We start from the raw sequence: 16,611 nt of genomic DNA, 5'->3' as shown, positions 1-16,611 counted from the left end.
ATGCTCGGTAGTCGGCCGGATCTGTGTTACGCCATATCTCTCTTCAGTAGATATCAAGATAAAGCTACCGAAGCACACTATGATTACCTGTTAAATGTTCTCCGATATTTGAAATACACTTCTACTATGAGATTACGTTTTAGCTTAGATAGCTTATCTCCTATTGAAGCGTTTTGCGATTCAGATTACGCTAATGAGGAAGGTAGAAAATCAATATCGGGAAATTTAATCAAAGTCTTCGGTAATCCAGTATTGTGGTCATCTCGAAAACAAACAATCGTTACGTTATCTTCAACCGAAGCGGAGTATGTTTCCTTATCCGCATTAGTAAGCGAAGTAATTTGGTTGATAAACTTGTTCAAAGATATTCGTTTCCGATTAGAGTTTCCCGTGCCTATTCGTATCGATAGCCAGAGTGCTATGCACGTAGTTGAGAATTTTAAAAATAACCGAAGAATCAAACACCTCGATGTTCGATATCATTTTGTCAATCAGTTTGTCGAAGCTGGTTTTATCTCGTTGTTTCATGTCGGTTCAACCAATCAACAAGCCGATGGTCTCACTAAGAGTCTTGTAGGTTCTCGTTTTAGAGATTTTTTACAGTTCTTAAAACTCGAATTGTTGTAATACCATTTGTTTTATTTTACTTACCTGTTAATTCGATTATTTTACCTAATTTATCATGTATTAAACGTTGTATTATTATGTGCCATGTATATTTATTCGATCATAGATTACGTCAACTACGTTGTAATTTCATAAGCATATTCCTATAATCATTTATGTTTCCGATGCGTTTCCGATGTATTCACATCACTTTGATTATTTGTCATTTGGAATATTTGTATTTTACTGTGAAATTATTATGCATTTTATTGTCAATTTGTTTGTGTTCATTGATAATTTTGTTTTAATGTGTAATTAATTATTTACCATTTGCGGGGGTATTTGTTGTACCAAATGGCAACACTGTTCTATACCTCTAAGTAGTTTCTCATTCTCTGTACCTACAATGTATCTGTACGATTAATATGTAATACAACGTTCTCGTATAGGGTACTTTATCTACTTTATTTCTCGTGTACATATCTCATGGTTACTTTTGCACAACAATAACAAAGTCCAATCCCAAATGTCCAAAATGTCTAGGGTAAATATTTCACAATTTTTCCCTTCAATTGATTCCAGTAATAGGTACTGATTTTTTTCCACCATCTTTCCTGATGCCTTCCGCAAATACATTTGACCCTTGAAATTTCCATAAAGTTTATCAATTGAAATTGAAAAGTCGAATTTCATTCCGCTCACAAAATTTGCACGTGGTTTCAAGTCGTTTTGAAGCTTCCAGTGAACTATTGGAAATTCTAGTAACATTTTATAGAAGTTCTATACTTCTACATTAATATTTGGCAAAGATTTCCAATCAAAAATAAAATTAAATATCGAAACCCCGACAGTTTATTCGAAAACAAATTTCTGCAGGAAAAAAAACATATCACAGTTAACGTATAACGAAAACAGTCATATCGAATACTTATTCAATACCATAACACATATTTTAACGTACTTATCTCATATCTGAATATCGTACCAAAACAACTTAGAAATTTCTCCTTCAATCAACAGCTTACACTAACCTTAGGAAAATGGAAATGAAAAACGCAAAATAATTTCAAACATACCCTAACGACTAAGCACGTTGAAAAAATTACGTAAACGTATAGACTTGAACCCGTCGATCACAAAAGTTTTAAACTTATAAATGTAAAATAACATATTTATGGTAAAAGAAAAAAAAAGTAGAAGGAAAAAAACCACTAAACTAAGTAACAAAAAAGTAAGAGAATGTATCGAATGAAAATAATAAAAATGAGAGAAGAGAAAAACTAGGAAAAACACTTATATAGTAAATAAACTTACGTTACGCGAAAGTTAACTTCAAAAATATTATCATGGAGTATAGGAAGAAGAAAAAACAAATCAAGGGGGGAGGAGGGGGTAGAACATCAACACCGAATTTTCAGCTAAGCGAAAATTTTGAGTCATTGAGTTGACGAGTTTATACAAAATTAGGCACAAGAGTTATCATAAATTATCACATCGAGTATAGTATTTTCAGTTCGGTATCAATTATCAATTATTATTAAAGATAATAACGAAACAAGTTTCAAATAATATACGTAGTCTTTTCAGTAAGGTCTGGTGCGGTTATTGTTGAATTTTTGATTTTGACGCACAGGTCCTCCGACTCGATCAAAATCAGCGTACGAGCTTTGTTGATATTGTTCGTTGTACTCGTAATCCCCGTTCCAATCAGCTTGCTGGGCAGTATCGTCTTCTCCGGTACAATCTTGCCAAAAGTTCTGGATCTGGTTTTGGTTCTGGTTTCGCTCGAGTTGTCGTTGTTTCCACGGAGGCAGTCGTGCTGGTGCTGGTGCTGGCTGAGGATTAGCCCAGGGAGGTTCGTTGCGAGGAGCTGCTGGACACATTCCGGATTCGGTTTCCCAGCTTTGTGGTCCTTCAGCTGGAGCTGCATCCCAGTTTTGATTGTTCGTGTCCCAAGCTTGGACTTGGACGTTGTTACGTGGCGGTGGAACCCACGCACCTGAAATGTAAAAAGAAATTTGATAACCAAAAATACGTTTAAAAAATCATAAAATTTCAAAATTGAAATTGAAATTTTCTGGTTTTCAATTTTAAAAGATTTGAACTACATATTTTGCAAATTTCTGTAGCAAAAACGAAACTTTTTGCCAATTTGTGGCACAAAAATGAGATTGTTTGCAGCTTATGGCAAAAAAAGGGCTTTTTGGAGAGACATTATTGGACAATTTTAGAAAAAAATTGAGACTTTGGCATTTTTGGGAAAAAGTTAAATGAAAGTAATTTCAATTTTTGGCCAAAAATAAGACCTCAACAATTTCAGCAAAAAGCAGGATTTTTTGGCAATTATTAGCGAAAAAATGATTCTTTTTCACAATTTCAGTTAAAAAATGACATTTTTGGGCAATTTTTGGAAAACATAATGCTATGGATTGCTTGAAAAAAAAACATGGTTTTTTATTGATTTTTAAAAATGATGATTTTTTAAAATTTGTGTCAAAAAAAGCGAAACTTTTGAACAATGTTTGGATAAATTTAGACTTTATGGATTTTTTTTGCAAAAATATTATTTTTATCCATTTTGCTAAAAAGCGAGGATTTTAGACAAAAACAAAAACCTTGACAATTTTAGCAAAACGCGGGACTTATTGGCTAAAAAATTATCATTTTTCCAAACTTTTGTCAAAAGTCAGGCATTTGTACCTACACTTCTCGAAAAAAAGAGACTTTATGGAATTTATTACAACAAAATGAAAATTTTTGATCATTTTACTAAAAACTAAATTTTTTAAATTAATTTTTAAAAAAGTGAGAAATTTAGTAAATTTTGTCGAAAAATCGAGATTTTTGGAAAATTTTTGAAAAAAAATTATTGATACCTATACATAAAAGTGAGACTCTTTGGCAGTTGAAGAACGAAAATTTTTGTTAATTTTTGACCAAAACCCAGAATTTTGACAATTCTAGAAAAAAATCAAATTTTTTTGACAATTTTTGGTTTAAAAAAATAGTTTTCCAATTTGTGTCGAAAACGTAAGATTTTTTGAACATCGTTTCGAAAAACTTTGGGACATAATTTTTTGGAAAATTAATTAAATTTTTTACTGTTTAGCTAAAAAGCGATAATTTTGGTCAATTTTTGTAATTTTTTTGGCAATTTTAGCCAAAAAATCGAGACTTTAGAGTCTTAATGGAAAAAAGTAAAGTTTTATTTTTGTAATTTTCATCAAAAACCAAGACTTTTACATTTTTAGCTAAAATTAGGACTTTCAAGTAGGTAACTAACTACTGAAAACATTTTTTTTTCACAATTTTTGTCGAACAGGATTTTTGAAAATTTTTGGAAAGAAGAGACTTTTTGAAATTTTTTGCAAAAAAGAAAACAACTTTTAGCCATTTTTTAATAAAAATCAAAATTTTTGTCGATTTTTCAAAACGAAAATTTTTTTGACAACTTTTGACAAAAAGCAAAACTTTGACAATTTAAGCAAAAAGCAGGACTTTTAGGGAATTATTGTGACAAAAATAATATTTCTTGATATCTACTTTATTTCTGGCAAAAAAAGGAGTGTATTCTGAAACTTTTTTGTGTCAAAAAGACAAGACTTTTGAGAATTATTGAAAAGAAAATGATACTTTTTGGCAATTTCTACCAAAAAATCGAGACTTGAAAATGTTGAAAAAAAATAAAGCTTTATTATAGAAATTTTTATCAAAAATCAAGACTTCTACGTTTTTGGCTAAAAGCAGGACTTTTTAATAGGTAACTAGGGACATGAAAATAGTTTTTTTTTTCACACCAACAAGATTTTGGACAATTTTAGGAAAGAAGTGAGACTATTCGAAATTCTTTGCAAAAAAAACAACTTTTAGCCATTTTAAGAAAAAAAATTATAATGTCAATTTTTCAAAACGCCAAAGTTTTTGACATCTTTTGGCAATTTGACCAAACAGCAGGGCTTTTTGGTAATAATTGGCAGAAAATTATATTTTTTTGTAGTAGATTTTAGACAATTTTTGGAAAAAATTAGACTTTTTTTAAATTTTTTCTCGCCAAAAAACACAATTTTTAGCCACTTAAAAAAAATAATTGTAAATTTTTCAAAATAAAGACAGTTTTTGGCAAAAAAAAATCAAATTTGTTGGGCAATTTTTGAAAAAGATGATACTTGAAAATTTTTTGCAAAAAATGACAGTTTGCCAATTCACTAAAACAAAAGTTTCAATTTTTAAAAGAACGAGGTAATTCTTGACAAAAAACTAGACGGAAAATTTTAGCCAAAAATAGGACATTTCGGTAATTATTGACACAAAAATAAACTTTTTTTGGTAAATTTTTTAAAGACGAGAATTTTTTGTCAATTATTGAAAAAAAACAAATTTTGACAATTTTAACAAAAAACAGGATTTTTTGTCAATTTTGGTCGAAAAACGTAAGATATTTTGCACAACGTTTTGAAAAACTTTGGTGCTTAATTATTTTATGTTTGTAAATTTTTGAAAAAACGAAAATTTTTGAAATTTTTCTTTATTGAAAAGCAAGACTTTTTGGGAATTATTGACGAGAAAATGATACTTTTTGACAATTTCCGGCGAAAATCGAGACTTTTGGGGTATTATTGAAAAATTTTTATTTCAGAATGTTTAATCAAAATGTAAGACTTCTACATTTTTGTCAAAAAGCAAGACATTTAAAGTAACAAAAAACTTTTTTTTTCACACAATTTTTGTCAAAAAGCAATACTTTGACAATTTTAGTAAAAAGCATAGTTTTTTGTCAATAATTGGCAAAAAAATTATATCAGTTTGCAATTGTTGAACAAACAAGATTTTGGACAGCCAATTTTCGGAGAGAAGTGAGAATTCTTTGAAATTTTTTGGCAAAAAAAAACAACTTTAAGCCATTTTAATACAAAGCTAAAATTAATCAATTTTTCAAAAAGCAAAACTTTTTGACAATAATTGACAGAAAATTATATTTTTTGTAATTTTACGTCAAAAAAACAAGATTTTGGACAATACAATTGTTGAAAAAAATGACTTCTTGAGAATTTTTGCAACCCCCCCCCCCCAAATTTAGCCACTTTATGTCGATTTTTAAGATGAAAATTTTTGACAACTTTTGACAAAAATCAAAACTTTACAATTTAAACAAAAATTAGAACGTGAAAGGAATTATTTACACAAACCAAACATGTTTTTTTTTGACAATTTCGGGCAAAAAAGGGAAGTTTTTGTTTTTGCAAATTTTTGTTTTGATAAAAAAATGAGTCTTAGGATAAATTTTGAATAAAAAGTTCATTTTTAGCAATTTTTGCAAAAATGCAAAATTTTTTGTCAATTTTCAAAAAAACGAGGATTTTTGAATTTTTTTGCCAAAAAGAAAGACTTTTGGAACCTATAAGTATTATAGGAATTTTCATCAAAAAGCAAGCTTCAAACTATAACAAGATTTTGGACAATTTTTGGAAAAAAGTGAGACTTTTTGAGATTTTTTTCAAAAAAAAAAAACAAATAAAAATTATTGTTGATTTTTCAAAACGCAAACGTTTTTGACAACTTTTGACAATTTAAGCAAAAAGCAGAAAATTTTGGCAATAATTGGCAGAAAATGATATTTTTTTGCAATTTTTGTCGAACAAACAAGATATTATTATGCAATTTTTAAGAAGTGAGATTTTTTGCCAGTTTAATAAAAAACAAAAATTGTCGATTTTTCAAAAAGCAATAGTTTTTGACAACTTTTGACAAAAACCAAAATTTTGAAAATTTAAGCAAAAAGTAGGACTTTTGGAGAATTATTGATACAAAAATGATTATTGACAATTTCTGGCAAAAAAGGGAACTTTTTGTTTTTGCAAATTTAGTTTCGATAAAAAATGAGTCTTTTGGATAAATTTTGAAAAAGTGAATTTTTTTAGCAATTCTCCAAAAAACAAAATTTTTTGTCAATTTTTTAAAAAACGAGAATTTTTGAATTTTTTTTTGACAAAAAGCAAGACTTTAGAAAATTATTGACAAGAAAATGATACTTTCTGGCAATTTTTGGCAATAATCGAAACTTTTGGAACTATTATCGAAAAAAAAGTAAACCTTCAAGTATTATAAGAATTTTCATCTAAAAGCAAGCTTCAGAGCAAACAAGATTTTGGACAATTTTTGGAAAGAAGTGAGACTTTTTCAGATTTTTTCAAAAAAAAGCAAATAAAAATTATTGTCGATTTTTCAAAACACAAATTTTTTGACAACTTTTGACAATTGAAGCAAAAAGCAGGACTTTTTGATGATACATTGGCAGTAAATGATATTTTTTTGCAATTTTTGTCGAACAAACAAGATTTTGGGCAATTTTTAAGAAGTGTGACTTTTTGAGATTTTTTGCCCTCCCCCCCGCCCCCTCCAAAGTTCAGTGGCAAAAACGGGGGCATTTTTTGTTCGAACTTTGTGTTTCGATAAAAAAAAATAAGTCTTCTGGGTCATTTTTGAGAAAATGTGAAATTTTGTTAGCAATTTTAACAAAAAGCAAAATTTTTAAACAGGTAAAATAGAGATAAAAAAACTGTTTTTCAAAGTTCGAGTACTCTAGGAAAGTTGAATTTTTAGGCAATCTTTTTAGAAAGCAAGAATTTCGGTCACTTTCTGGAAAAAAAATAGGTCTATAGAAAATTGATAGGAGTTAGCAAAAAGCAGAATATTTTGGCAATTTTTGGCAATAACTTTTGTCAAAAAATCGAGATTTTCAATAATTTTTGGAGTTTTTGCCAATTTATGAAAACGTGAAATTTTTGGCAATTTTTAATAAAAAGCAAGATTTTGACAATTTCTGCAAAAAGTAGGATTTTTTGAGCTCATTGATAAATAAGCGATAGTTTTTTAGTCATTTATAGCAAAAAACAGGTACTTTTAGTAATATTTTGTTAAAGTAAAAAGCGACTTTTGAGTAATTTTGTTAAGAAGAAATAATTATTGTAAATTTTTGGAAAAAAGCAACACTTGGGATGAGATTTTTTCGTAATTTTTGAAAAAAAGAGAAACTTTGAAAACGAAAATTTCAATTTTTTTAAAAATGAGAACTCTTTAAAAAAAGCAAGAGGACAATTTTAGCCAAAAACAGGACTTTTTGAGAATTATTGACACAAAAATGAACTTTTTTTGAAAAATTAGTTAAAAACAAGAATTTTTGTAAATTATTGAAAAAAAACAGGATTTTTTGGCAATTTTTGGCAAAAAAATTCTTTAGCAATTTTTGTCGAAAAACGTAAGATTTTTTAGACAACGGTTAAAAAAACTTTGGGGCTTGATTTTATGGAAAATAAGTTTAATTTTTTAATGTTTTGCTAAAAAACGATTTTATTTTTGTTAATTTTCGAAAAAACGAAAACGTTTGAAATTTAGCAAGAATTTTTCGGAATTATTGACGAGAAAATGATACTTTTTGGCAATTTCCCGCGAAAATCGAGACTTTTGGTATTATTGAAAAATCCTTATTTCAGAAATGTTTATCAGAAAGTAAGTTTGGTCAAAAAGCAACACTTTGACAGTTTTGATAAAAAGCATGGTTTTTGTCAATAATTGAAAAAAAAATGATATCATTTTGCAATTGTCAAACAAACAAGATTTTGGACAATTTTCGGAGAGAAGTGAGACTTTTTGAGATTTTTTTGGCAAAAAAAAAACAACTTTAAGCCATACAAAACTGAAATTAATTAATTTTTCAAAAAGCAAAACTTTGACAATTTAAGCAAAAAGCAGGACTTTTTGACAATAATTGACAGAAAATGATATTTTTTGTAATTTTACGTCAAACAAACTAGATTTTGAACAATACAATATTGTTTGAAAAAAATGAATTTTTGAGAATTTTTGTCAAAAAAAAATTTAGCCACTTCAATATAAAAAACAATGTCGATTTCCAAAAATCAAAACTTTTACAATTTTTAAACAAAAATCAGAACTTGAAAGGAATTATTTACACAAACATGATTTTTTTTGACAATTTCAGACAAAAAAGATAAGTTTTTGTTCTAGCAAATTTTTTGCAAAAAAGCAACACTTTCAGTAAATTTTCAAAAAAAAGAGAATTTTTTACCTTTTTTGGCAAAAAGCAAGATTGACAAGAAAATGATACTTTTTGGCAATTTCTGACAAAAATTGAGACTTTTTGAGATTTTTTGCAAAAAAAAAAAAACAAATCAAAATTATTTTCGATATTTTAAAACGCAAACATTTTTGACAACTTTTGACCATTTAAGCAAAAAGCAGGACTAATAATTGGCAGAAAATGATATTTTTTGAAATTTTCGTCAATCAAACCGAATTTTGAACAATTTTTGGAGAGAAGTGAGACTTTTCGAGATTTTTTGACAAAAAAAAATAACTTCAAGCCATTTTAATACAAAACTAAGATAAATTAATTCTTCAAAAAGCAAAACTTTGACAATGTAAGCAAAAATCATGACTTTTTGACAATAATTGACAGAAAATGATACTTTTTGTAATTTTACGTCAAACAAACAAGATTTTGGACAATGCAATATTGTTTAAAAAAAATGACTTTTTGAGAATTTTTGTCAAAAAAAAAATTAGCCACTTTAATAAAAAAACAAAAATTATTCTCAATTTTTCAAGATGAAAATTTTTGACAACTTTCGACAAAAATCAAAACTTTTACAATTTAAACAAAAATCAGACTTGAAAAAATTATTTACACAAACATGATTTTTTTTGACAATTTCTGGCAAAAAAGGGGAGTTGTTGTCTCTGCAAATTTGTTTCGATAAAAAATGAGTCTTTTGGAAACATTTTGAATAAAAAGTTCATTTTTTCAGCAATTTTTGTAAAAAAGCAAAATTTTTGTCAATTTTCAAAAAACGAGAATTTTTGAATTTTTTTTGGCAAAAAGCAAGATTGACAAGAAAATGATACTTTTTGGCAATTTCTGGCAAAAATTGAGACTTGGGAAAAAAGCAAACCTTTAAGTATTATAAGAATTTTTATCAAAAAGCAAGCTTCAAACAAAGAAGATTTTGGACAATTTTTGGAAAGTAATGAAACTTTTTGAGATTTTTGGCAAAAAAAAAACAACTTTAAGCCATACAAAACTGAAATTAATTAATTTTTCAAAAAGCAAAACTTTGACAATTTAAGCAAAAAGCAGGACTTTTTGACAATAATTGACAGAAAATGATATTTTTTGTAATTTTACGTCAAACAAACTAGATTTTGAACAATACAATATTGTTTGAAAAAAATGAATTTTTGAGAATTTTTGTCAAAAAAAAATTTAGCCACTTCAATATAAAAAACAATGTCGATTTCCAAAAATCAAAACTTTTACAATTTTTAAACAAAAATCAGAACTTGAAAGGAATTATTTACACAAACATGATTTTTTTTGACAATTTCAGACAAAAAAGATAAGTTTTTGTTCTAGCAAATTTTTTGCAAAAAAGCAACACTTTCAGTAAATTTTCAAAAAAAAGAGAATTTTTTACCTTTTTTGGCAAAAAGCAAGATTGACAAGAAAATGATACTTTTTGGCAATTTCTGACAAAAATTGAGACTTTTTGAGATTTTTTGCAAAAAAAAAAAAACAAATCAAAATTATTTTCGATATTTTAAAACGCAAACATTTTTGACAACTTTTGACCATTTAAGCAAAAAGCAGGACTAATAATTGGCAGAAAATGATATTTTTTGAAATTTTCGTCAATCAAACCGAATTTTGAACAATTTTTGGAGAGAAGTGAGACTTTTCGAGATTTTTTGACAAAAAAAAATAACTTCAAGCCATTTTAATACAAAACTAAGATAAATTAATTCTTCAAAAAGCAAAACTTTGACAATGTAAGCAAAAATCATGACTTTTTGACAATAATTGACAGAAAATGATACTTTTTGTAATTTTACGTCAAACAAACAAGATTTTGGACAATGCAATATTGTTTAAAAAAAATGACTTTTTGAGAATTTTTGTCAAAAAAAAAATTAGCCACTTTAATAAAAAAACAAAAATTATTCTCAATTTTTCAAGATGAAAATTTTTGACAACTTTCGACAAAAATCAAAACTTTTACAATTTAAACAAAAATCAGACTTGAAAAAATTATTTACACAAACATGATTTTTTTTGACAATTTCTGGCAAAAAAGGGGAGTTGTTGTCTCTGCAAATTTGTTTCGATAAAAAATGAGTCTTTTGGAAACATTTTGAATAAAAAGTTCATTTTTTCAGCAATTTTTGTAAAAAAGCAAAATTTTTGTCAATTTTCAAAAAACGAGAATTTTTGAATTTTTTTTGGCAAAAAGCAAGATTGACAAGAAAATGATACTTTTTGGCAATTTCTGGCAAAAATTGAGACTTGGGAAAAAAGCAAACCTTTAAGTATTATAAGAATTTTTATCAAAAAGCAAGCTTCAAACAAAGAAGATTTTGGACAATTTTTGGAAAGTAATGAAACTTTTTGAGATTTTTGGCAAAAAAAAAACAACTTTAAGCCATACAAAACTGAAATTAATTAATTTTTCAAAAAGCAAAACTTTGACAATTTAAGCAAAAAGCAGGACTTTTTGACAATAATTGACAGAAAATGATATTTTTTGTAATTTTACGTCAAACAAACTAGATTTTGAACAATACAATATTGTTTGAAAAAAATGAATTTTTGAGAATTTTTGTCAAAAAAAAATTTAGCCACTTCAATATAAAAAACAATGTCGATTTCCAAAAATCAAAACTTTTACAATTTTTAAACAAAAATCAGAACTTGAAAGGAATTATTTACACAAACATGATTTTTTTTGACAATTTCAGACAAAAAAGATAAGTTTTTGTTCTAGCAAATTTTTTGCAAAAAAGCAACACTTTCAGTAAATTTTCAAAAAAAAGAGAATTTTTTACCTTTTTTGGCAAAAAGCAAGATTGACAAGAAAATGATACTTTTTGGCAATTTCTGACAAAAATTGAGACTTTTTGAGATTTTTTGCAAAAAAAAAAAAACAAATCAAAATTATTTTCGATATTTTAAAACGCAAACATTTTTGACAACTTTTGACCATTTAAGCAAAAAGCAGGACTAATAATTGGCAGAAAATGATATTTTTTGAAATTTTCGTCAATCAAACCGAATTTTGAACAATTTTTGGAGAGAAGTGAGACTTTTCGAGATTTTTTGACAAAAAAAAATAACTTCAAGCCATTTTAATACAAAACTAAGATAAATTAATTCTTCAAAAAGCAAAACTTTGACAATGTAAGCAAAAATCATGACTTTTTGACAATAATTGACAGAAAATGATACTTTTTGTAATTTTACGTCAAACAAACAAGATTTTGGACAATGCAATATTGTTTAAAAAAAATGACTTTTTGAGAATTTTTGTCAAAAAAAAAATTAGCCACTTTAATAAAAAAACAAAAATTATTCTCAATTTTTCAAGATGAAAATTTTTGACAACTTTCGACAAAAATCAAAACTTTTACAATTTAAACAAAAATCAGACTTGAAAAAATTATTTACACAAACATGATTTTTTTTGACAATTTCTGGCAAAAAAGGGGAGTTGTTGTCTCTGCAAATTTGTTTCGATAAAAAATGAGTCTTTTGGAAACATTTTGAATAAAAAGTTCATTTTTTCAGCAATTTTTGTAAAAAAGCAAAATTTTTGTCAATTTTCAAAAAACGAGAATTTTTGAATTTTTTTTGGCAAAAAGCAAGATTGACAAGAAAATGATACTTTTTGGCAATTTCTGGCAAAAATTGAGACTTGGGAAAAAAGCAAACCTTTAAGTATTATAAGAATTTTTATCAAAAAGCAAGCTTCAAACAAAGAAGATTTTGGACAATTTTTGGAAAGTAATGAAACTTTTTGAGATTTTTGTCAAAAAAAAGCAAATAGAAATTATTGTCGATTTTTCAAAATGCAATAACTTTTGACAATTCAAGCAAAAATTAGGACTTTTTGGCGATAATTAGCAGAGAATGAAATTTTTTTTGCAATTTTTGTCGACCAAACAAGACTTTTTCAAGAAGTGAGACTTTTTGAGATTTTTTGCCACTTTATTAAAAAACAAAAATTAGGGTCGATTTTTCAAATACAAAAATGATTTTTGACAATTTCTAGCAAAAAGGGGGAACTTTTTGTTCTTTCTATTTTGTGTTTCGATAAAAAGCAAGTCTTTTGGGTAATTCCTGAAAAAAAAAGAAATTTTTTCTTATCAATTTTGCAAAAAAAGCGAGATTTTTTTGTAACTTACAATTTTAGCAAAAAACAAGATTTTTTAACAGGTAAATAGAGACAAAAAATGATATTTTTTCAAAATTTGGGCACTTTAGAAAAGTTAAATTTTTTAGCAATCCTGCAAAAAATCAAAAATGTTGGTCACTTTCTGGAAAACATTAAGTCTTTGGAAAATTTAGCACAGTTAGCAGAAAGCAGAATATTTTGGCAATTTTTGGCGAAAGAAAATATTTAATTTTTGTCAAAAAAAAGTCGAGATTTTGGATATGTAATTTTTGGAAAAAAGTGAGAATTTTTGGAGTTCTTGTCAATTTATGAAAACGCGAAATTTTTGGCAATTTTTAATAAAAAGCAAGACTTTAACAATTTTGAATTTTTGCAAAAAGTAGGACTTTTTGGATCATTGACAAATAAGCGATAGTTTTTTTAGTCATTTATGGCAAAAATTAGGTACTTTTAGTAAAATATTTTATGATGGTAAAAAGCAACTTTTGAGTGATTTTTTGAATAGAGTGAAACGTTTTAGCAATTTTGTTAAAAAGAAATGATAATCGTAAACTTTTGGAAAAAAGTAAGACTTGGGATGAGATTTTTTCGTTATTTTTGAGAAAAATAGAATCTCTTAAAAAAAAGAGGACTTTTACGAAAAACAAAACTTTGAAAATTTTAGCAAAACGCAAGACTTTTTAGATATTTTTAGAGAAATAGTATCACATTTTCTCAATTTTCATCAAAAATTTGACTTTTTTCCAAATTTTTGGGAAAAAATTGAAACTTTTTGAAACTTTATGCAAAAAGTGTCAATTTTTCAGTGAAAAAAAAGCTGAAAATTAAATTTAAGCCACCAAAAGGTTCAAATATAGTAACCAAAAGTTACATTTAACTTGATTACTCGAAAAGTAACCAATTAGAGCCTTGTACAAGTTTCAGAGAGAATTTGCATTCATTTTATCTGCTCTAAGGCTTACTTTTAAATTCATACCCTTTTCCGAATCCCTAATTCGAGTCACTTATACGACTATTCGATCAATATTCAAAAATACAGTAAACTTCGCTTAATGTTATAACGTTTGTCCCAGCCCATTTTAATAACATTAAGCGACTTATAACATAAACCGATTGAAATGTAATGGGATATAAAAGATCGGGACCAGACGATTTTAATAACATAAAGCGATTTATAACATTAACCGTTATAATAATAAGCGAAGTTTACTGTACAACATAGTTAACACGATTCTCTTACACAGAGAAAAACATTTACCATTTCTTTTTGTTCCACGACGTTTCATATGCGGCCTTGCCACATTTCTCCGTGGCACCGGTTGCGCTTCAGTCTCATTATTATCGGCTTGATTGCCGTTTACATTTAGACAGTCCGGTACTGTCGGTAACACCACATCGTTTGCTCTTGAGCTCGCTTGTAAAGTGCAGTGGTTAATCACTCGCTCCAAAGCGACACCTTTAGCTCTACCAGGGAGTGGTATATCCCACGATAAACCTGCGAAATAAAACACCATCGATGAAAGCGAGTTTCTAGATTGCGTTTCAGATAGATAGATTGATAAATAAATACAGTAAACTTCGCTTAATGTTATAACGTTTGTCCCAGCCCATTTTAATAACATTAAGCGACTTATAACATAAACCGATTGAAATGTAATGGGATATAAAAGATCGGGACCAGACGATTTTAATAACATAAAGCGATTTATAACATTAACCGTTATAATAATAAGCGAAGTTTACTGTAAATCAATACACCGAGATACTTTTCAACTTACAAACGTGAGTCAGTATTAAATTAGTTATGAGACGAACTGGCAAAGGAGCGTAATGCAAGCCATCTGGGAAACGTCTAAAATACAACCATAACATAATTGGTATTTTAAAACCCAAAACTCTTCTCCAATATACTCGTAAGTACTTGATTTCATATTTATTTCAATAAAAATCCATACCGATGAACTTGCATACGTAGATAGTAATGCGTATCCAAGACATCGTAACCGTGCGAGACGATCAATTGACGACAAAATATATTCGCCTCCATTACCTCGAATCTCAACATGTCTTGTAAGAAATCTATCTATTGAAAAACAAAACAACGTAAAATCGTTCCGGTATTTACTTCATTATCGCGTACGATTGCATTATATTTCATTAAAACGTCATAAAAAACGATAAGCAATGTTTATCAAAATTCTATTACGAAGTAAATTCCATTCCTGAATGGAAACCTACTTGTTTGATTAATAATCCTCCACGTATAAGCGACGATACAGGTAATGTCGTAGTCCAAATGAACAGAGTCTGACTCGGAAGACATTCTTTCAAGAGATGCATTAACTTAGTCATGTTTTCTTTATACGCATCTACACCATGAGGCCCCCACCTGTTGCAAAATGTACCGAAATTTCAATTTGTTCGCCTTCGTAATCATATTTCATCGTATATACCTGGATATATCCCAAAGGCAAGAGTTCATAATGAACACATCGGGAGTCTTCATCGATCCATCTTTTATCTTACGTAAGAAACGTTCGATTTCCTCCGTGTAACATCTGGCTATAAAATGGTATTCGACGTGAACTCCGTGTTCCTGTAAAATTTACCATTTTTATTGGAGTAAATATGGAAACATCGTATTTTTAAAATTCTAATTCACGTACAACGAACTCTCGTCCTTCGACATAACTACGACCTTTGCTCATACCCGAATGAACGATTCGGCGATCACCTTGAAATTCTTCTTCTCCCTGAAACATCACAACACACAAAACAGTCAATCCATCGAACTAAAAACTCTTCAAATATTTCGTAATTATAAATACCCTTCTGCGAAGTTCACGTAAATCGAGTAAAGAGTTCTTGTTTATCAACTGCACGAAATCCTTGTAAGTTGCCCGCATATCTGAAAACAATAAAAATGTCAGTAAAATGAACGTTGATCTTACATTAACCGGCGCTGATTATTGTCTTTTCTTCGTGCTTAAAACACTTACGAAGTATTCATTCTTATCCTAAACTTATCCTCAAGCTTATAGTTTTCCATGCTGAACATGATATTTAATTTTTCGCCTACGTTAATTACTAAATTACGAATGAAATTCTTGATAAGAATTGAGTGTTTTGAGTGATCGATTGATCACGAGTTACGTTACGTTACTTTACTCCTTTTATTACTCTAGAATTTGAATATACAGCTACTACGTTACTTGATCGTAGAATAGAATAAGTATTCGATAAATGTTCGAAATAAAGGTAGAATGTAGTAAAATAAGCGGTATTTACTCGAATCTCCCAACATAAAAATAAACTTTTCGTTGAACAGTTCTCGGATATTATCGCTGGAAAATGTGTCCGCCATTATGGTAAATATTCGCGAAAATACTTCATTGATCGATACAACCTTTAATGCGAACTTTTTTGATTAATTTTTCATCTTGAATTACGTTATTATGGCACTTTTTCTTCGTCAAAATTGGTCTCTTCAGCTGTTTTTTATGTACATAAAAATTTTTGAAAAAAAATAAACTTTGAAGTCACAGATAAATTTTAATGGAAAGGCGCCAAAATTGAATGTTTTGAATTGTAGTTGAATAATTGGTCGCTAGAGCGCGTTGGAGAAAATGAGATTTTGGTTAGTTTTAGCACAATCCTGAGGATTATCTCTTTTTTACGTAAAATTTCAAAAATTTTGGAATTTGGAATTAGGAATAATTACGAATTATATAGGATTGACGATTGAATTTGATTTTAGCCAGGT

At 28.0% G+C, this 16,611-nt stretch overlaps 1 protein-coding gene across 2 annotated transcripts; it reads right to left on the bottom strand.

The window, feature by feature from the left end:
* Positions 1-1,440: 1,440 nt before the first annotated feature.
* Positions 1,441-16,373, bottom strand: LOC135846414 (PC-esterase domain-containing protein 1A-like). 2 transcript variants are annotated; one of them, XM_065365497.1, is made up of 9 exons: positions 16,137-16,373; positions 15,677-15,756; positions 15,515-15,601; positions 15,302-15,444; positions 15,087-15,237; positions 14,804-14,931; positions 14,627-14,700; positions 14,107-14,343; positions 1,441-2,605 (listed from the first exon to the last, which is right to left on the bottom strand). In XM_065365497.1, the coding sequence occupies exons 1-9, from the start codon at positions 16,210-16,212 to the stop codon at positions 2,190-2,192; spliced, it is 1,392 nt and encodes a 463-aa protein (XP_065221569.1). In that variant the 5' UTR covers positions 16,213-16,373; the 3' UTR covers positions 1,441-2,189. The 2 variants fall into 2 exon arrangements, with proteins under 2 accessions (XP_065221569.1, XP_065221578.1); XM_065365506.1 differs by lacking the exon at positions 16,137-16,373 and adding an exon at positions 15,848-16,106.
* Between the last annotated feature and the right edge of the window lie 238 nt (positions 16,374-16,611).

Source organism: Planococcus citri, chromosome 1, assembly GCF_950023065.1.
Source record: "Planococcus citri chromosome 1, ihPlaCitr1.1, whole genome shotgun sequence".
NCBI classification, from domain to species: domain Eukaryota; kingdom Metazoa; phylum Arthropoda; class Insecta; order Hemiptera; family Pseudococcidae; genus Planococcus; species Planococcus citri.
The sequence above is the reverse complement of the archived record's forward strand: the minus strand, read 5'-3'. Positions and strand labels throughout refer to the sequence as shown.